A 15180-nucleotide genomic window follows, 5' to 3' on the forward strand; every position below is an offset into this window, starting at 1 on the left:
TGTTGCGGCCATTTGGGGAGTGAACCAATGGAAGGAGACCTTTCTGTCTTTCCCTCTCACTGTGTGTAACTCTACCTCTCAAATAAATAAATAAAATCTTCAAAAAAGCAAAGGGAAGGGGAAGCGGAAGGGGAAGGGGAAGGGGAAGGGAAGGAAGAAAACCCAGAAACCCAAGCTGCCCTCAAAGCACGGCAACTGAAGGACTAGGGGATGCCAGTGGTGGGGAGCAGGGCATACTGTGTCTTTTCATATCTTTTCAGTGTTACTACAGGAGTGTATCAGTTTTCAAAAATGGTTAAAATGTGAATTTTTTTAATGACAAGAAAACTAAAATGTTACATATATGGAAGCAAAATGAAACTTCTAAAGAACTAAAAAGAAACGAGGATGTAAATAACATAAGCATGTTTAGTAATGCCAGGCTAAGTAATTTAGACCAATCTCTGTGCTATTCCATCCCGACCCAGAACAAGGAATCAACAAAGCTGCAATATCACGCATATATTCTTGAAAGTGCTGAGGAGGAGGAGCTGGCCAGACAGTAAAGAAATAGGGCAAAATCTGTCAAAGTGCAGTAACTCAGCAAACGTGGAGCTCGAAGCTTCTGCCCACAGCCACCTCTCCAAACTGAAGAAGGCACTGCAAACTGACTGCAAACTACAAGAAGGCACTGCGAATCGTGTCAGGTGCTTTGGTTCTAGGATTCTGACCCACACTGAACGGGGATGAGAAAGGTCAGCTGTCCAAGGCAGGGCCAGGAATAAGCCTCCGCACAGGCTTCCAGCACAGCTTAGCTGCTCCAGGGTGGCCCAGGACCTGCTGGATTTGGACTAAGACACACAGACAGGTAGGACTCCCAGGATTCTAACAAGCAAATGAAAATCCTCAAGCATCACATTATTCCAAGGAATTCTGAAATGCCAACATTCCAAAATAACCAAGCATAAAAGGACAAACAAGACGCTAAGAGCAAGATCCAACAGCAAAAACAACAGATGGCGGACACCCAGTCCAGACTCCGCCTGCTGGTAACCAGCTCTTTCCTGCCTCTGTTGCAGAGGATTAGAGGCCTCAACAGCAAAGTCTTGTTAAAGTTAGGTGCACCAAAGGGAAGCACTGGTGGGAAACGAAGAGTGGGGAAGGGAAAAGCCAGGCGGGCAGGCGGGCAGGCAGGCGAGCGGGCGGGCATGTAGGCAGCATCACCAGCCCAGGGGCCAGCCTCCAGCAGCTGGCCCAGGAGCCACCAGGTTCCAACACCTCCCCCTAACCTTCCAGCACCTCTGAGGCAATTCTTCACAAACCCCTCCCCGCTGTGAAATGTCTAAGTGACTTCTATTTTCCTGACTGGACACAGACTGACAGAGAAGAGCAAAGACTGCAGGTGCTGGAAGCATCAGACCCAAGTTACTTTGTTTGAAGAAATAAGAGATACCTGAAAAGAACAGGAAACTGTAAGGGCTAGAAAAATGAAACTGAACAAACCGAACTTCTAGAGCTGGAAAACAGAACGGCCACCATTAAGAACTCAGGTTTCACCAGTGCTGTGGCACAGCAGGTTAACACTCTGGCCTGAAGTGCCAGCATCCCATATGGGCGCCAGTAAAGCCGCTGCCTGCAGTGCCAGCATCCCGTATGAGCGCCCGTTCAAGTCTCAGCTGCTCCACTTCCAATCCAGCTCTGTTATGACCTGGAAAAGCAGTGAAGACGGCCAAAGTCCTTGGGCCCCTGCACCTGCATGGGAGACCCGGAAGAAGCTCCTGGCTCCTGGCTCCGGATTGGCATAGCTCTGGCCATTGTGGCCAACTAGAGAGTGAACCAGCAGATGGAAGACCTCTTTCTCTCTCTGCCTCTCCTGCAGTGCTGGCCTCCCATGTGGGCGCCAGTTTGAGTCCCAGCTGCTCCATTTCTGATCCAGCTCTCTGCTGTGGCCTGGGATAGCAGTAGAGGATGGCCCAAATCCTTGGGCCCCTGCACCCATGTAAGAGACCTGGAAGGAACCTCCTGGCTCCTGGCTTCGGATCAGCACAGCTCCGGCTGCAGCAGCCAATTGGGGAGTGAACCAGGGGATGGAAGACCTCTCTGTCTCTTCCTCTCCCTGTAACTCTTTCAAATAAATAAAATAAATCTTAAAAAAAAAATCATCTAGAAAGCAGCAGAGAGAAAAAGACAGGACAAAGGGAGAAGATTTTCCACTGAAATAACAGAGGAGGAAAGAACGGAGCAGAGACACTGTGTGGTAAGACAAAGGCTGAACAAACTCCAGAACTGATGAAGCACACCAAGTCACTGACTCAGGAAGCCCAAAGCACCAAACCAGAAAAACGCAGGTAGACCCAGACCTAAATGCATCGCGGAGAACTCTAAGGCAGCACGCGGGGGAAGTTCGGTTTGCTCAGGGAGGTTCCAACCAAGGGACGCTGCTGAAAGCAGGCACGGGAAGGAGGAGCCGAGTCTCAGGAGGCCTGGCCGTGTCCTCTGGGAGAACAGGGCAGGGAGGGACGAGAACTACGTGAAGCAACCAACCGAGCAGCAGGAAGGACACACTTTCGCCAAGGTCAGGAACCAGCCACAACTTAGACACAGAAAATCTGAACATCTCCCAAGTCCATTAAACAAATTGCACATGTAGCCAAACATCTATCTGTACATCCAAATTAAGTTAAAATCACCAAGTCCAGACTATTCCAGGTGAATACAGGTGAGTCTTATCTCTTAACAAAAATTTTTGTCCATAAAAGAAAACTCCAGCTCATTTGAAACTAACATAGGCTTAATATTTTTAAAACAAGTTTTCAAGAAAAAAAATAGGAACCAGTCTCATCTAGGAACAATCTATTTGTGAAATATTGGACAAATTCTCACTAAAATCAGTAAGAGTAAAGATTCAGGTTCTTAGAACCTCTATACGACACAGTAGTGAAACCTCAGAGAATGGGGCTGGCGCTGTGGCTAGCAGGTAAAGCCACCGCCTGCTGTGCTGGCATCCCATATGGGTGCTGGTTCGAGACCCAGCTGCTCCACTTCCTATCCAGCTCTCTGCTATGGCCTGGGAGGGCAGTAGAAGATGGCCCAAGTCCTTGGGCCCCTGCACCTGCATGGGAGACCTAGAAGAAGCTCCTGGCACAGCTCCATCTGTTGCAGCCAATTGGGGAGTGAACCAGCGGATGGGAGATCTCTCTTTCTCTGCCTCTCTCTCTCTCTGGGTAACTCTGACTTCTGACTTTCAATAAAATAAATCTTAAAAAAAAAAAAAAAGAAACCTCAGGGAGCCCATAACAGAAAGTGAAATCTAAGAATTGCATAGAAAGAGACAGAGCTATCAGAGTCAGCGCTGTGACGCAGCAGGTTAAGTCACTGCAACCGACACCTGCATCTCACAGCAGAGCATGTGTGTCCAATTCCCGGCTGCTCTGCTTCTGCTCCAGCTCCCTGCCCAACTACTTGGGCCCTGCCACACATGTGGGGGCTCCAGGTGGAGTTCCCAGTTCCAGGCTTCGACCTGCCCAGCCCAGGGAGTGAACCAGGGGATGGGAGATTCCCCACTCCCATCATTCTTTCAAATAATTACACACACACACACCCCTATCGTTATATAAATGTACTGTCCAACCACCTAGAAAATCTGAGATGCTGTAGAAGTTCAGCAAGATCCTGGAGGGGAGACCGCACTGCCCCCTGACTTTCCTCCTATCAGATACATTCCACTGCACGAGGAAGCCTTCTCACTCATAAACCCGTCGGCAGCCTAAGAATGCAGCAGAAAGCTCGTCCCAGTTCTGGAGCTTCAGATCCCAGTGCCGAGGGACAGTGCGCAGGTTAGGTCACTTCTGTGAGCTTTAGGAATGACTGGCTTGAGTTAGAAGAAAACAGTTTAAGTATCGAAACCCTAGGTGAACTCCTGGGAGAGCTACAGCTCTTCACAGGGCTCAGGAGGCGAACGTGAAAACATCACTGGCTTTTCCATTGGTCAAGAGTTACACCTACAGCACAACACCACCAGCGGTTAAAATGCTGAGGCCCTGGACCAAACTGTACCAGGAGTCACAGGACAAACACAGGACAACTTAACTGAATGAAACACTGGCCCTTGGATAGGTACATACTACTACATACAAAAAAGGGTCAATTGGAAGATCTGCATTACACAGGAAATCACTATTTTCCAAATAACTAATGAACACGTATTTCAAAACTATGCCAGGTAAAAGATCCCGTCAATGAGCCTGCGCTGCGGTACAGCAGGTTAAGTCTCCACCTACAGAGCCGGTATCCCATATGGGTGCCTGTTCAAGTCCTGGCTGCTCCACTTCCAATCCAGCTGGGACCAGGAACCAGTCACTCAGATAATGGGATGTACCAAACTTCTGTTCCCCAATTTTCTTCATTTAACAAAAACAACCCATTCCAAGTAACACATATCAGAATCCATTTGTCTACCACTAAGTCAGACATGTAAGAGATATGCAAAAAAAAAAAAAAAAAAAAAAAAAAAAATTTAAATAATGGGGGCCGGCACTGTGGCACAGTGGATTAACGCCCTGGCCTGAAGCGCTGGCATCCCATATGAGCACCGGTTCAAGACCCGTCTGCTCCACTTCCAATCCAGCTCTCTGCTATGGTCTGGGAAAACAGTAGAAGATGTCCCAAGTCCTTGGGCCCCTGCACCCGCATGGGAGACCCAGAAGAAGCTCCTGACTCCTGGCTTTGGATTGGCGCAGCTCCAGCAGTTGCGGCCAAATGGGGAGTGAACCAGCGGGTGGAAGACCTCTCTCTCTCTCTGCCTCTCCTCTCTCTGTATAACTCTGACTTTTGAATAAATAAATAAATCTTTTAAAAAATTTAAATAATGCCACTCTTCTCAGTTTTTTGTTTTGGAAAATTGGTTAATAAAAAATACCGATGGTAATACAATTATTTTAAATAAATTACTAAATTTTGAACTTTCTTGATATTTTAATTATAAAGTGACTACAAAATACTGGTACACAGCATCCTGTTCTGTTCAGATGGATTGAGAAAAAGTAATCTGTAAAGGAACCACTCCACTCCACTAGAAATTACTGCTGAAACCACCTGGATCCTTCAAAGGCTCAACAGCACTTGCAAATGTTTTGTATTTGCCCCCAAAAGCACTGTTTTAAAACAAGCATCTTGACCACTACCTATCAACAGTGTCAAAATTATAAAAGAGAAGGAAAAACTAAGAAGCTATCACAGCAGACAAAAACCAAAGGTAATACAGGATCCTGGATTGGAACCTGCATTAGAAAACAGACAACAGGAGAAAAACTGAAATCGAAACAAATCTTGCACTTTAAATAATTTAAAACAAATATTTTAGAGTATTTACTGCACCAAAGCTAATTGGCTAATTTTAAAAACGGTACTCTGGGGGCCGGCACTGTGGCATAGTTGATAAAGCCACCGTCTGCAGTGCCAGCATCCCATATGGGCATCGGTTCTAGTCCCGCCTGCTCCTCTTTTGATCCGGCTCTCTGCTATGGCTTAGGAAAGCAGCAGAAGATGGCCCAAGTGCTTAGGTCCCTGCACCTGCATGGGAGACCCAGAAGAAGCTCAAGGCTCCCAGCTTTAGACTGGCCTAGCTCCGGCCATTGCAACCATTTGGGGAGTAAACCAACGGAAGACCTCTCTCTGTCTCTCCCTCTCACTGTCTGTAACTCTACCTCTCAAATAAATAAATAAAATCTTCAAAAAAAAAAAAAAAAAAAGAGTAAGAAGAAGAAGAAGAAGAAGAAAGTTTAAAAAAAAACTGAACTCTGGTTACGTAAGTGAGAAAAGCTGGTGTAGGGTATATATGAGGAGCCAGCACTATGGCACAGAGGATAAAGCCACATCCCACGTGGCTAACTCTAACACCAGTTAGAGTCCCGGCTGCTCCATTTCTGATCCAGTCCCCTGCTAACGCACCTAGGAAAGCAAAGGAAGATGGCCCAAGTTCTTGGGTCCCTGCAGCAACATGGGAGACCCAGAATAAGATGCTGGCTCCTGGCTCAGGATCGGCCATTTGTGGAGTGAATCAGCAGATAGAAGACCTCACTCTCACTCTTTCTGTAACTCTGCCTTTCAAATAAATAAATAAATCACTTAAAAAAAAAAGTATATGAACTCTCTAGACTATTTGTATAAATTGTAAAAATTATTTCAGGGGACCAGCATTGTGACAGAGCAGGCTAAACCACTTCCTGCAATGCTAGCATCCCATATGGGCACCAGTTCAGGCCCCGGCTGCTCCACTTTTGGTCCAGCTCCTTAATGGCCTGAGAAAAGCAGAGGAAGATGGAATGTGCAGGTCCCTGCCACCCATGTGGGAGACCAGGATGAAGTTTTGGCCTGGTCCAGCACTGCTGTTGAGGCCACCTGGGGAGTGAACAGCAGAAGGAAGATTCTCTCTCTCTCTCTCTCTCTCTCTCTCTCTCTTTCAAAATAACTAAATCTTAAAAAAAAAAAAAAACTTCAACTACCAATATATAAATAAGTAAATAAAAGCTGGTTTTGTCATAGTTCATATGAAGGCAACAATTAACTAAAAACAAAACAAAACAAAACAGAAAATTAAAAATTGGGTGAAAGGAAAAAAAAAAGACTATCACCAAAGTTTAGAGTTTCATCTATTAGATCTGTCTCAAGGCAAGAAAGCAAATATTACAGGCTTCTTTTAAATTCAGCCACAGACCCACAGGAAGCAAGGCAGGTCGGCAGGCAGGAAGAAAGAGATAAAATATCAGACAGTATTTCCACCAACAGCAACTGTTTTAAGTGTATACCAGCAAAATCAAGAAGTGCCACTGTGATAAAACATATCAAGTTCATATGAGACCATATCAGTAAGCTGCTAAGCTTCAAACAAGCATAACCAAAGGCTAAAACTGTATTCAGTCTGCAGTGGGGTCGGGGAAACACCCTAACTTAAAAATTGAACACAGGATGTTCTATGGACAAACAATAAAATGTACATAAACAGCTGAGATAGTTAAGTCTACATAAAAGAAACTGTTTGAAGACATATCAGTACTCAGTAAATTCTTTTCCAAGGCAATCAAAGTATGTTATCAGAATCTGTCCTTCTGACTAGAGCTAAGTACCTTGAGCTTAGAATGGCTTTATATCTTTAAAGGGTTAAAAAAAAAAAAAAAAAAAAACTGTGATACAAATCATACAGCCTAAAATATTTACCATCCAGTCTCCTACAGAAAGGGTTTGTCAACTCCTGCCTGAAGGTGCTAAATTCAAAAGCCAATGTGGACACTAGAATCTGAAATCCTTACTTCATAAATCAGTAATTTGCCAAACTCCCTCCTGGATTACAGTCAAGTTTAAATCCAGAAAATGTTTTTAAACCCTGAAATAACGAGTTTTATAGAAATGATTGCCACTTCTGGAAAAGCTCTGAACCACCACAGTGAAAAGTTCAAACATTTTACTGAGTCTAAAATTTTTCTGTTTCCAAGACATAAATTCTATTTTAGCATGAGACCAAAAGAAAATCATCAGCAATTAACTGCTAAAATATAATCCCATTCTTACTAATCTTATACTAACTTCACACTGATCTCAGCAGAAATTTTCCCACTCATCCACGGGGTCTGTCAACTGGCATTATAACTTTTACCATTATAAAAGAATCTGTGTTTACCTCAAAGCAGTTCTGACTTAGCAAATTATTTGTAGATTATAGGACATACATCTCACTTCAAAATATGCAAAGGATACAATGTGTTTCACAACAGATACATGGTGGTGAAGTTTAACACACAAGGTTGGCACGAAGCCTTTTGTAAGGTAATAATATCAAAGTTTTTATAAGAGGAAGCTGGAAAAGCCATTACTTCTTATTACCCTCAAAACCAGTTTGATAGTTCGATACTGACCTGAAATCCTGCCAACGAATGTGCTACAGCCTGTAAACATCACATAAATGGCAGGACAGGAACTACCCAGGTAGGCCAAAAGACCCTCTCTTCGGAGAGTTCTAAGTTTCATTTTGTACGGGCATTTGGCTATCCGCTCCATGTTTCACAGGACACAAGTGACCCGTATTTCAAGACACGGGGGGTTTCCACCTGCAGGTGGTGAGGGGGACCAGCTTCCACTGACAGGCCTGCTCTCCTCCTCCATCTCTAGCACTCAGATCTGAAAAAGGATTTATGACCTGGCCCATTTCCAACAGAATCTGCAGCAGCTAACATCTCTCATGCAAGTGTGCCACAACAGTACACACACACAGAATTGGAGTTAAAAAAAAGGGGGTAAGCATCAGAAATCAGTGTCAACATGTGCCCAGGTATTACCAATCTGCACCGTCCAACACAGGTGCATTCAAGCCAGACCACTCAGAGAAACCACTTCTCTCTCAAGCTATCTTCCCAAAAAGCTGAGGAAACCATTCTCCAAGTCTCAAGAAACACCTTCTGTATGACCTCATTCAAAGGGCAAACGCAGCAGCTTCACTGTGAAAACGGGAATGCCGCGCCTCTACCGTGCGTTCTATTAGCAAGTCATTTTCCCAATCATTTCCTCACGTGAACGTGCTGAAGCAAAGGGAGAACAGCTCAAAGGCAGGCTGCCTTCCTTCCAGCCTGATGCCGGCGGAAAAGGCCGGCACACCCAAGCCCCGCCAGTCCGGACTCCTGGGCCAGCGTGGGAAGCGGAACTCAACCCGCTCGGCCGTCTTCACGCTTGGTCCTTGTCAGGTCCATTTCGGAGCTTCCTTGGACGGAGATTTAAAATAAAGGGCCTGGACTCTGCAAGAGGAGAATACTCCCAGTAAAGCCTCCACGAACGGCTCAACAAACAGCGCCAGCCCAGCCACCTGACAATTTAGGTAAAATGGCACGACCAAAACCAGCCGAGGCACCCAGCTCCCCCGAGGAGCTGTAAATGACACAGAATTACAAAGACCGCAGGTGTGCCTTCCAGACGGCCAGGGACGGGGCTACAATCAAGACTTCAGTCCCTTTTCAGAAAATCGATCACGAAGAGCGGCTGACTGTGGCCGAGTCGCTGAGTTCAAACAAAACCCTAGGAAACAAGCTAAAAGCTCCAAAGGACCCTCAGTTCTTCAACTGTGCGCGGCGAACTTTCACTTCACCAAAAACGAGAAGCAAGTGCGAGCGACACACCGTCGGCAGGTCCCCCAGCCTCCCCGCCCCCCCAGGCCGTGCACAGCCCGGCCGCCGCCCCGCGCCCCGCGCCGACCCCGGGCCCCCAGCTCCACGTCCCCAGCAGGAAGCCGCCTGCGGAGCCCTCCGGTCACCACTGCAGAGCCCCCGACTTCGGGGGCAGCCCCGGGCAGCGGGCAGCGACGCCCCCGGGCTGCGGGCGCACGCACAGCACTTCCGAGACGCCAGGCATCCCCCGGGCACAGCCGGCCGGAGAGGCTGCCGACCTCCGGGTGGGCTTCGGAGTGCAGACTACGTACCCACGAAACCGCTTTCAAAACAACAAAAAACCGCGCTTCCAAAGCGGGACGAGTTCAGGACAAAGGGCAGAGACCACGCTCGGAGCTGCTCCAACCTCTCCGAATACAGACGGCCGCTCGCGGGGCGATGCCCGCATCTCAACAGCCCGCGCGGGGCCGGGGCCGGGGCCGGGCCGGGAGACCAAGCCGGCCCCTCCGCTTCCGACAAAACCACCTTTGCAACAAACGCCCACCGACTCCGACCTGCCAGCGGCACGGCCGCCACGGGTCCCGACCCGGCAGGGGGCCCGCCCCGAGCCCAGGGCGGCCTCCCGCCGCAGCCCAGCCCAGCTGCCCGGCGCCTGCAAATCACTCGGCGCGAGAGGAAGCCCCTGCCTCCCCCACCACCACCACCGGAGCCGCCCGAGCCGCGCGGCGCGCGTTCCACGGCCAAGATGGAGCCCCCGGGAGGGGCACTGCCGGGGTGCAGGGCGGCGCGGACCCCCGCCCCCGTACCTCATGCTGTAGGCGCCGGCGCCCAGCTCCTGCCCGATGCCGGAGAGACTGGCGTCGAAGTCGTGCACCAGCCCGGACTCGATCACCTCGTCCATCTTGAGCACCCAAGCCATGTTCCGGCCTCGCCGCCGCCCCGCGCGGCGCGGCGCGGCCTCCGCGTCTGGGGCGAGGGGCGCCGGGGCTCCGCGGGAGCGCCCTGCGGGAGGGCGCGGCGAGCGGTCACCAGCGGCGGCCGCGACGGCAGCGGCCAGGGCCCCGCGGGCGGGGCGCGAGCAGCCCGGCGAGCGCCTGCAGCGGGAGCGGCCGGGCCGCCGGCAGCGCCTCCCTCCCGCGGACACCGGCCCCGCGCCTCATGCCGCTGTCGCCCACCCCCCTCGGCCCGCGCCGCTAGCGCTGCCGCCGCCGGCGCCCGGAGGCCCCCGGGCGCATCCTCCGCGGGGCTGCGCGGGGGCAAGCCCGCTGCACGCCCGCCACCCGCGCCCCCGGCCCGCCCAGGCTCTAGCGCCCCGCCGTCTCGGCCGACCCCGCCGCCGCCGCCGCTCGGCCCGCCCGGACGCTGGCTCCGACACGGATCCGGCTCCGGCCCGTTCGCCGCTTCCGCCTCCTCGGGCCCCGCCCCGGCCCCGCCCCCGCGGGCGCCCCCTCCCCACACGCGCGGGACGGCCCGGCGCGCGGGGCCACTCCCAGCGCCTCGCGGCCGAGAACTGCCTCCGGCTGGACGGCGCGACCCCGCCCTCGCCGCAAGTTCCCAGCCCCTGCTGCCCCGCCGCCTCCCGCACTTCCAGTCCAGGAAGAGGCGGTGCAAAAGGACGACCAGTTCCCGCCCCATCCGGGGAGCGGGTTGATTGACGAGCGAAGTGAGCAATAAGGGCAAAGGCTTGGAGGAGGCTCCCGTGAGTCTCTGTGCGCCTGGACAACCAACCAATCAAAATGTTCTTCCCCTTGGGCGGGCCCTACGGCTTAATTTGCAGGCAGAACAGAGTTCATTGGACAGCGTTGGAGGAAGTGGCCCGAAACGCCACATCCGGAGGCGCTGTGCTCTGCAGAAGTATTTCCCGGTAGTCTTTGCTTCTTGGAGCGGGAGGGGGAGCGCTTTGATTGGCATAAGAAACAGCCAATGAACGCTCCCAACCGGGAACTCCGGAAGGTCTTCCCCCCGGCAGCTGGGCAGCATGGCGAGCTTGAGTGAAACTAGGAGTTAGCTCATAGTCAGGGCCGGCAGTCTCCTGACCTTGGAGCGCTGGGCCGATAGAGCGCGCCCCAGAAACTGCTGCGCACCCCGGAAGCGGCGCCGCCGGGGCACGCGTCTGTGGGGCCGAGAGACGGAAGTCCGTTTCCCCGCGGGAGACGAGAGGGAGGAAGCTGGTGCACGGGGCGCACGTGCGGGTCCGGGCTCCCGAGGCGGGGCCTGGCGGGCGCACTGCCCGCGGAGAGACCCTCGCGGCCCAGCCGTGCCCTGGACTGAGCCTAAACCCGGACAACGGAGTACTGTGCCCAGGGCGTCAGTAGAGCCACCGCTGTCGGCCGCACACACACGCCCGCCTCTCCTCAGGCTGGCCCGCGGAGTGTCCTGTCCACCAGCATGGCGACAGCCGCGGGGCAGACCCAGCTGAGGGCGCAGGCAGGAGCGAGGCACGCGGGAAGATGTGTTCGAGGCCGGAGCTGGAGCAGGGCTTTCTGACAGCCAGCTGGTGTTACTCGGGCCGAAACGGCAGCGCCGGACGCTCCGGTCAGCTGGTGGAGATGGGCTGCACAACCTGGAGTCACCGGAAGCACCAGGGCTGTGGGGTCCGGGCCGGGTTCCAGCTCGTTCCCTGGACACTACTTCCGACCCCGCCTCACTCCTGTAGGCTAGTCTGCAGTCACACTAACTACTTCGTGGTCACTCCTGTAAACTAGTTTATAACCACACTAACTACTTCTGACCTCGCCTCCTGTAAACTAGTTTATAACCACACTAACTACTTCTGACCTCGCCTCACTCCTGTAAACTAGTCTGCAGTCACACTAACTACTTACGACCCCGCCTCACTCCTGTAGGCTAGTCTGCAGTCACACTAACTACTTCGTGGTCACTCCTGTAAACTAGTTTATAACCACACTAACTACTCCTGACCTCGCCGCACTCCTGTAAACTAGTCTGCAGTCACACTACTTCCGACCTCTCCGCACTCCTGTAGGCTAGTCTGCAATCACACTACTTCGTGGTCACTCCTGTAAACTAGTCTATAACCACACTAACTACTCCTGACCTCGCTGCACTCCTGTAGGCTAGTCTGCAGTCACACTAACTACTCCTGACCTCGCCGCACTCCTGTAGGCTAGTCTGCAATCACACTAACTACTTCGTGGTCACTCCTGTAAGCTAGTTTATAACCACACTAACTACTTCCGACCTCGCCGCACTCCTGTAGGCTAGTTTAACCTAGGCCAGTTAATCCTGTAGGCCAGATTAACCAGTCTAGCATTGTCGGGAAGTTTGGAGAAACAGGTGGCAGTGGGCGACAGCTGATTCTTGGGATGAGCTAATAGTACAAACTACCACCGGTTTCTATGACACGTCTAGAAGCAGAGCCCTGGCAATTCTAAGGTGCCATAATCTATGTGAGACACTTGAAAAACAACCCACGCTGTTTCCTGGATTCCACCCTGAGATACCACGCTGGGCGTGAGAAACCCAGGGGGAGACACTAGAAGGACCCCTGGGGCTGTTGGGGGTGTGGCGTCTTGAGGGCCAGCAGCCTAGAACGCAGGAGACGCAACTTCAGGGACTGGACCGACTCCAGGAAAACAGCATCAACGACTGCAGCTGACATGCGGGTGGAGCTGGATCCTGCAGGTGTGAACAGCAGATCCAGGGAGTGGCAGCACTTTCCCGCCCACCACCACTCCCCACCTTTCCGTAACCAGAGGAAGGGGCTAGAAAGAAAGGAGGGTGAGGGGGCTCACTAGGTTAATCCTCCGCCTGCGGCACCGGCACCCCGTATGGGCACTGGGTTCTAGCCCCGGCTGCTCCTCTTCCAGTCCAGCGGCCAGGGAGTGCAGTGGAGGATGGCCCAAGTCCTTGGGCCCTGCACCCGCATGGGAGACCAGGAGAAGCACCTGGCTCCTGCCATCAGATCAGCGCAGCGGCCATTGAGGGGTGAACCAACGGAAAAAGGAAGACCTTTCTCTCTCACTGTCCACTCTGCCTGTCCAAAAAAAAAAAAAAAAAAAAAAAAAACAAAAAAAAACAAAAAAACAAAACAACAACAACAAAAACCCAACTACATTGTTACTGGAGTACCCAGGTTGGCTATCAGACTCCAAGTTCTTGCCAGTGTAGCCCCAAGGAGGCAGCAATGATGGCTCAAGTAATTGGCCTCCTGACGCTCTTATGGGAGACTTGAATTGAATTCCCAGCTCCTGGTTTCAGTGGAACCCAACCCCAGCCTGGCTGTTGCAGGCTTTGGATGGGGAGGGGGGTGGGGGGGTTGGGTGTCCAGAGAGGGAAGAGGTGGACCAGGGGATAGAGTCTCTCTCTCTCTCTCTGTCATTCAAATATGTAAGTAAAATTGCAGAAAATTTTAAAAGAAACTCTACATTCTGAATGCTAAGCAGCATAAATGGGGGGAGAGGGGAGAAATACAACAGAGACAATTTCCCTAAAACGACCAAGAAGGCCAGCGTTTAGCTGAGCAGCAAGGATTCCTACATCTCACAGAGCAATGCCGAGTTTGGCCCCCAGGCCAGCTCCTGCCTCCATTCTCCCGACGATGCAGACCCTGGAAGGCAGTGCTGGTGACTCTAGTAGTTGGGTCCCTGCCCCCCATGTGGGAGACCTGGGTTGACTTCCCAGCTGCAGCTCCTCCCTGTCACAACCATTGCAGGCAGTTGGGGAGTGAACCAGGAGATGGAAGCACTCCCTCTTCTTCTGTCTCACTGGCTCAGATAAATTAAAATTCCTATATTTATTAAAAACCCACCAAGAGAGAAAGCAGACCACCCCCCAAGGAATGGTGATCAATCAAGACTGCTCAGCTGTAACACTGAGGGTTCAAAGATAAAAAGCAATTCCAGATCTTGAAGAGAGGCCGGCGCTGTGGTGTAGTGGGTAAAGCCGCCGCCTGCAGTGCCGGCATCCCATAAGGGCACTGGTTCAAGTCCTGGCTGCTCCAATTCCCATCCAGCTCTCTGCTGTGGCCTGGGAAAGCAGTCGAAGATGGCCTAAGTGCTTGGGCCCCTGCACCCACGTGGGAGACCCAGAGGAAGCTCCTGGCTCCTGGCTTCAGATCGGTGCAGCTCCGGCTATTGCAGCCATCTGGGGAGTGAACCAGCGGATGGAAGACTGCTCTCTCGCTCGCTCTCTCTCTCTCTCTCCCTCTCTGTAGCTCTGCCTTTCAAATAAATAAATAAATCTTTTTTTTTTTAAAGACTATTGAAGAAGGGGAACTTTGAAACACAATTTTATGCTTGACTCTTAATATATCCAAGCCTCCAAAGATTCATCAATGAAAACCATCTTTGTCTCGAAGGACTCAGAGGAAGTACTCCAACAATAAGACAAACCCAGGAGGGCATCCTGACACAGAGCAAAGGATGCAGAACCAGACCAGGAAAGATATTTCTCTCTTCTAGATCAGGATATATCCACAAGTTACAAACATTTCGAGTGACAAATTCTAGTCAAGCCATAAAGGAGAAGAAAAGGTTAAAGCCAGGTAATAACATACTAAGTTACTTTGATTTGCAAAAATCTACAAAAGTTATTTATAAAGCCAGTGTCTTGTTTCACTAATTTATCTTAGTTATTAAGATAAAATTTGCCACTATGACCATTTTATTTATTTTTTAAAAGATTTTATCTATTTATTTGAAAGGCAGAGGCAGAGAGAGAGAGAGAGAGGAGAGAGAGAGAGGTCTTCCATTCACTGTTTCACTTCCCAGATGGCTGCAATAGCCAGAGCTGTGCTGATCTGAAGTCAAGAGCCAGGAGCTTCTTCCAGTCTCCCACGTGGGTGCAGGGGCCCAAGGACTTGGGCCATCTTCTACTGCTTTCCCAGGCCATAGCAGAGAGCTGGATTGGAAGAGGAGCAGCCGGAACTAGAACCAGCGCCCAAATGGGATGCTGACACAGCAGGCAGCAGCGTTACCCATTACGCCACAGCGCTGGCCCCACTGTAACTATTTTGAAATGCACAAGTCAGGGGCCAGCTTTGTGACTCAGCAGGGTAAGCCTGTGGCACACTGGCTCCTCACGTAAGAGC

The 15180-nt window shown here is 51.3% G+C and overlaps 1 protein-coding gene across 5 annotated transcripts in view; it reads right to left on the minus strand.

Moving 5' to 3' along the window:
- UBP1 (upstream binding protein 1) overlaps positions 1-10095 on the minus strand; it is a 49742-nt gene extending 39647 nt beyond the window's left edge. For 3 of the 5 annotated variants that reach the window (XR_011388240.2, XM_051818544.3, XM_008266113.5), the window contains exon 1: positions 9935-10070. Coding sequence is in view for 2 of the 5 variants with exons in the window: in XM_051818544.3 (XP_051674504.1) it covers positions 9935-10047 (113 nt within the window). In the remaining 3 variants the exon portion in view is untranslated. Of the gene's footprint in view, positions 1-9934 lie in introns of all 5 variants that reach the window. The other 2 variants (XR_007908714.3, XM_051818545.3) reach the window with 2 other exon arrangements.
- Between the last annotated feature and the right edge of the window lie 5085 nt (positions 10096-15180).

This window comes from Oryctolagus cuniculus, chromosome 4 (assembly GCF_051225735.1).
Source record: "Oryctolagus cuniculus isolate XC-2025 breed Fujian yellow rabbit chromosome 4, ASM5122573v1, whole genome shotgun sequence".
Taxonomy (NCBI): domain Eukaryota; kingdom Metazoa; phylum Chordata; class Mammalia; order Lagomorpha; family Leporidae; genus Oryctolagus; species Oryctolagus cuniculus.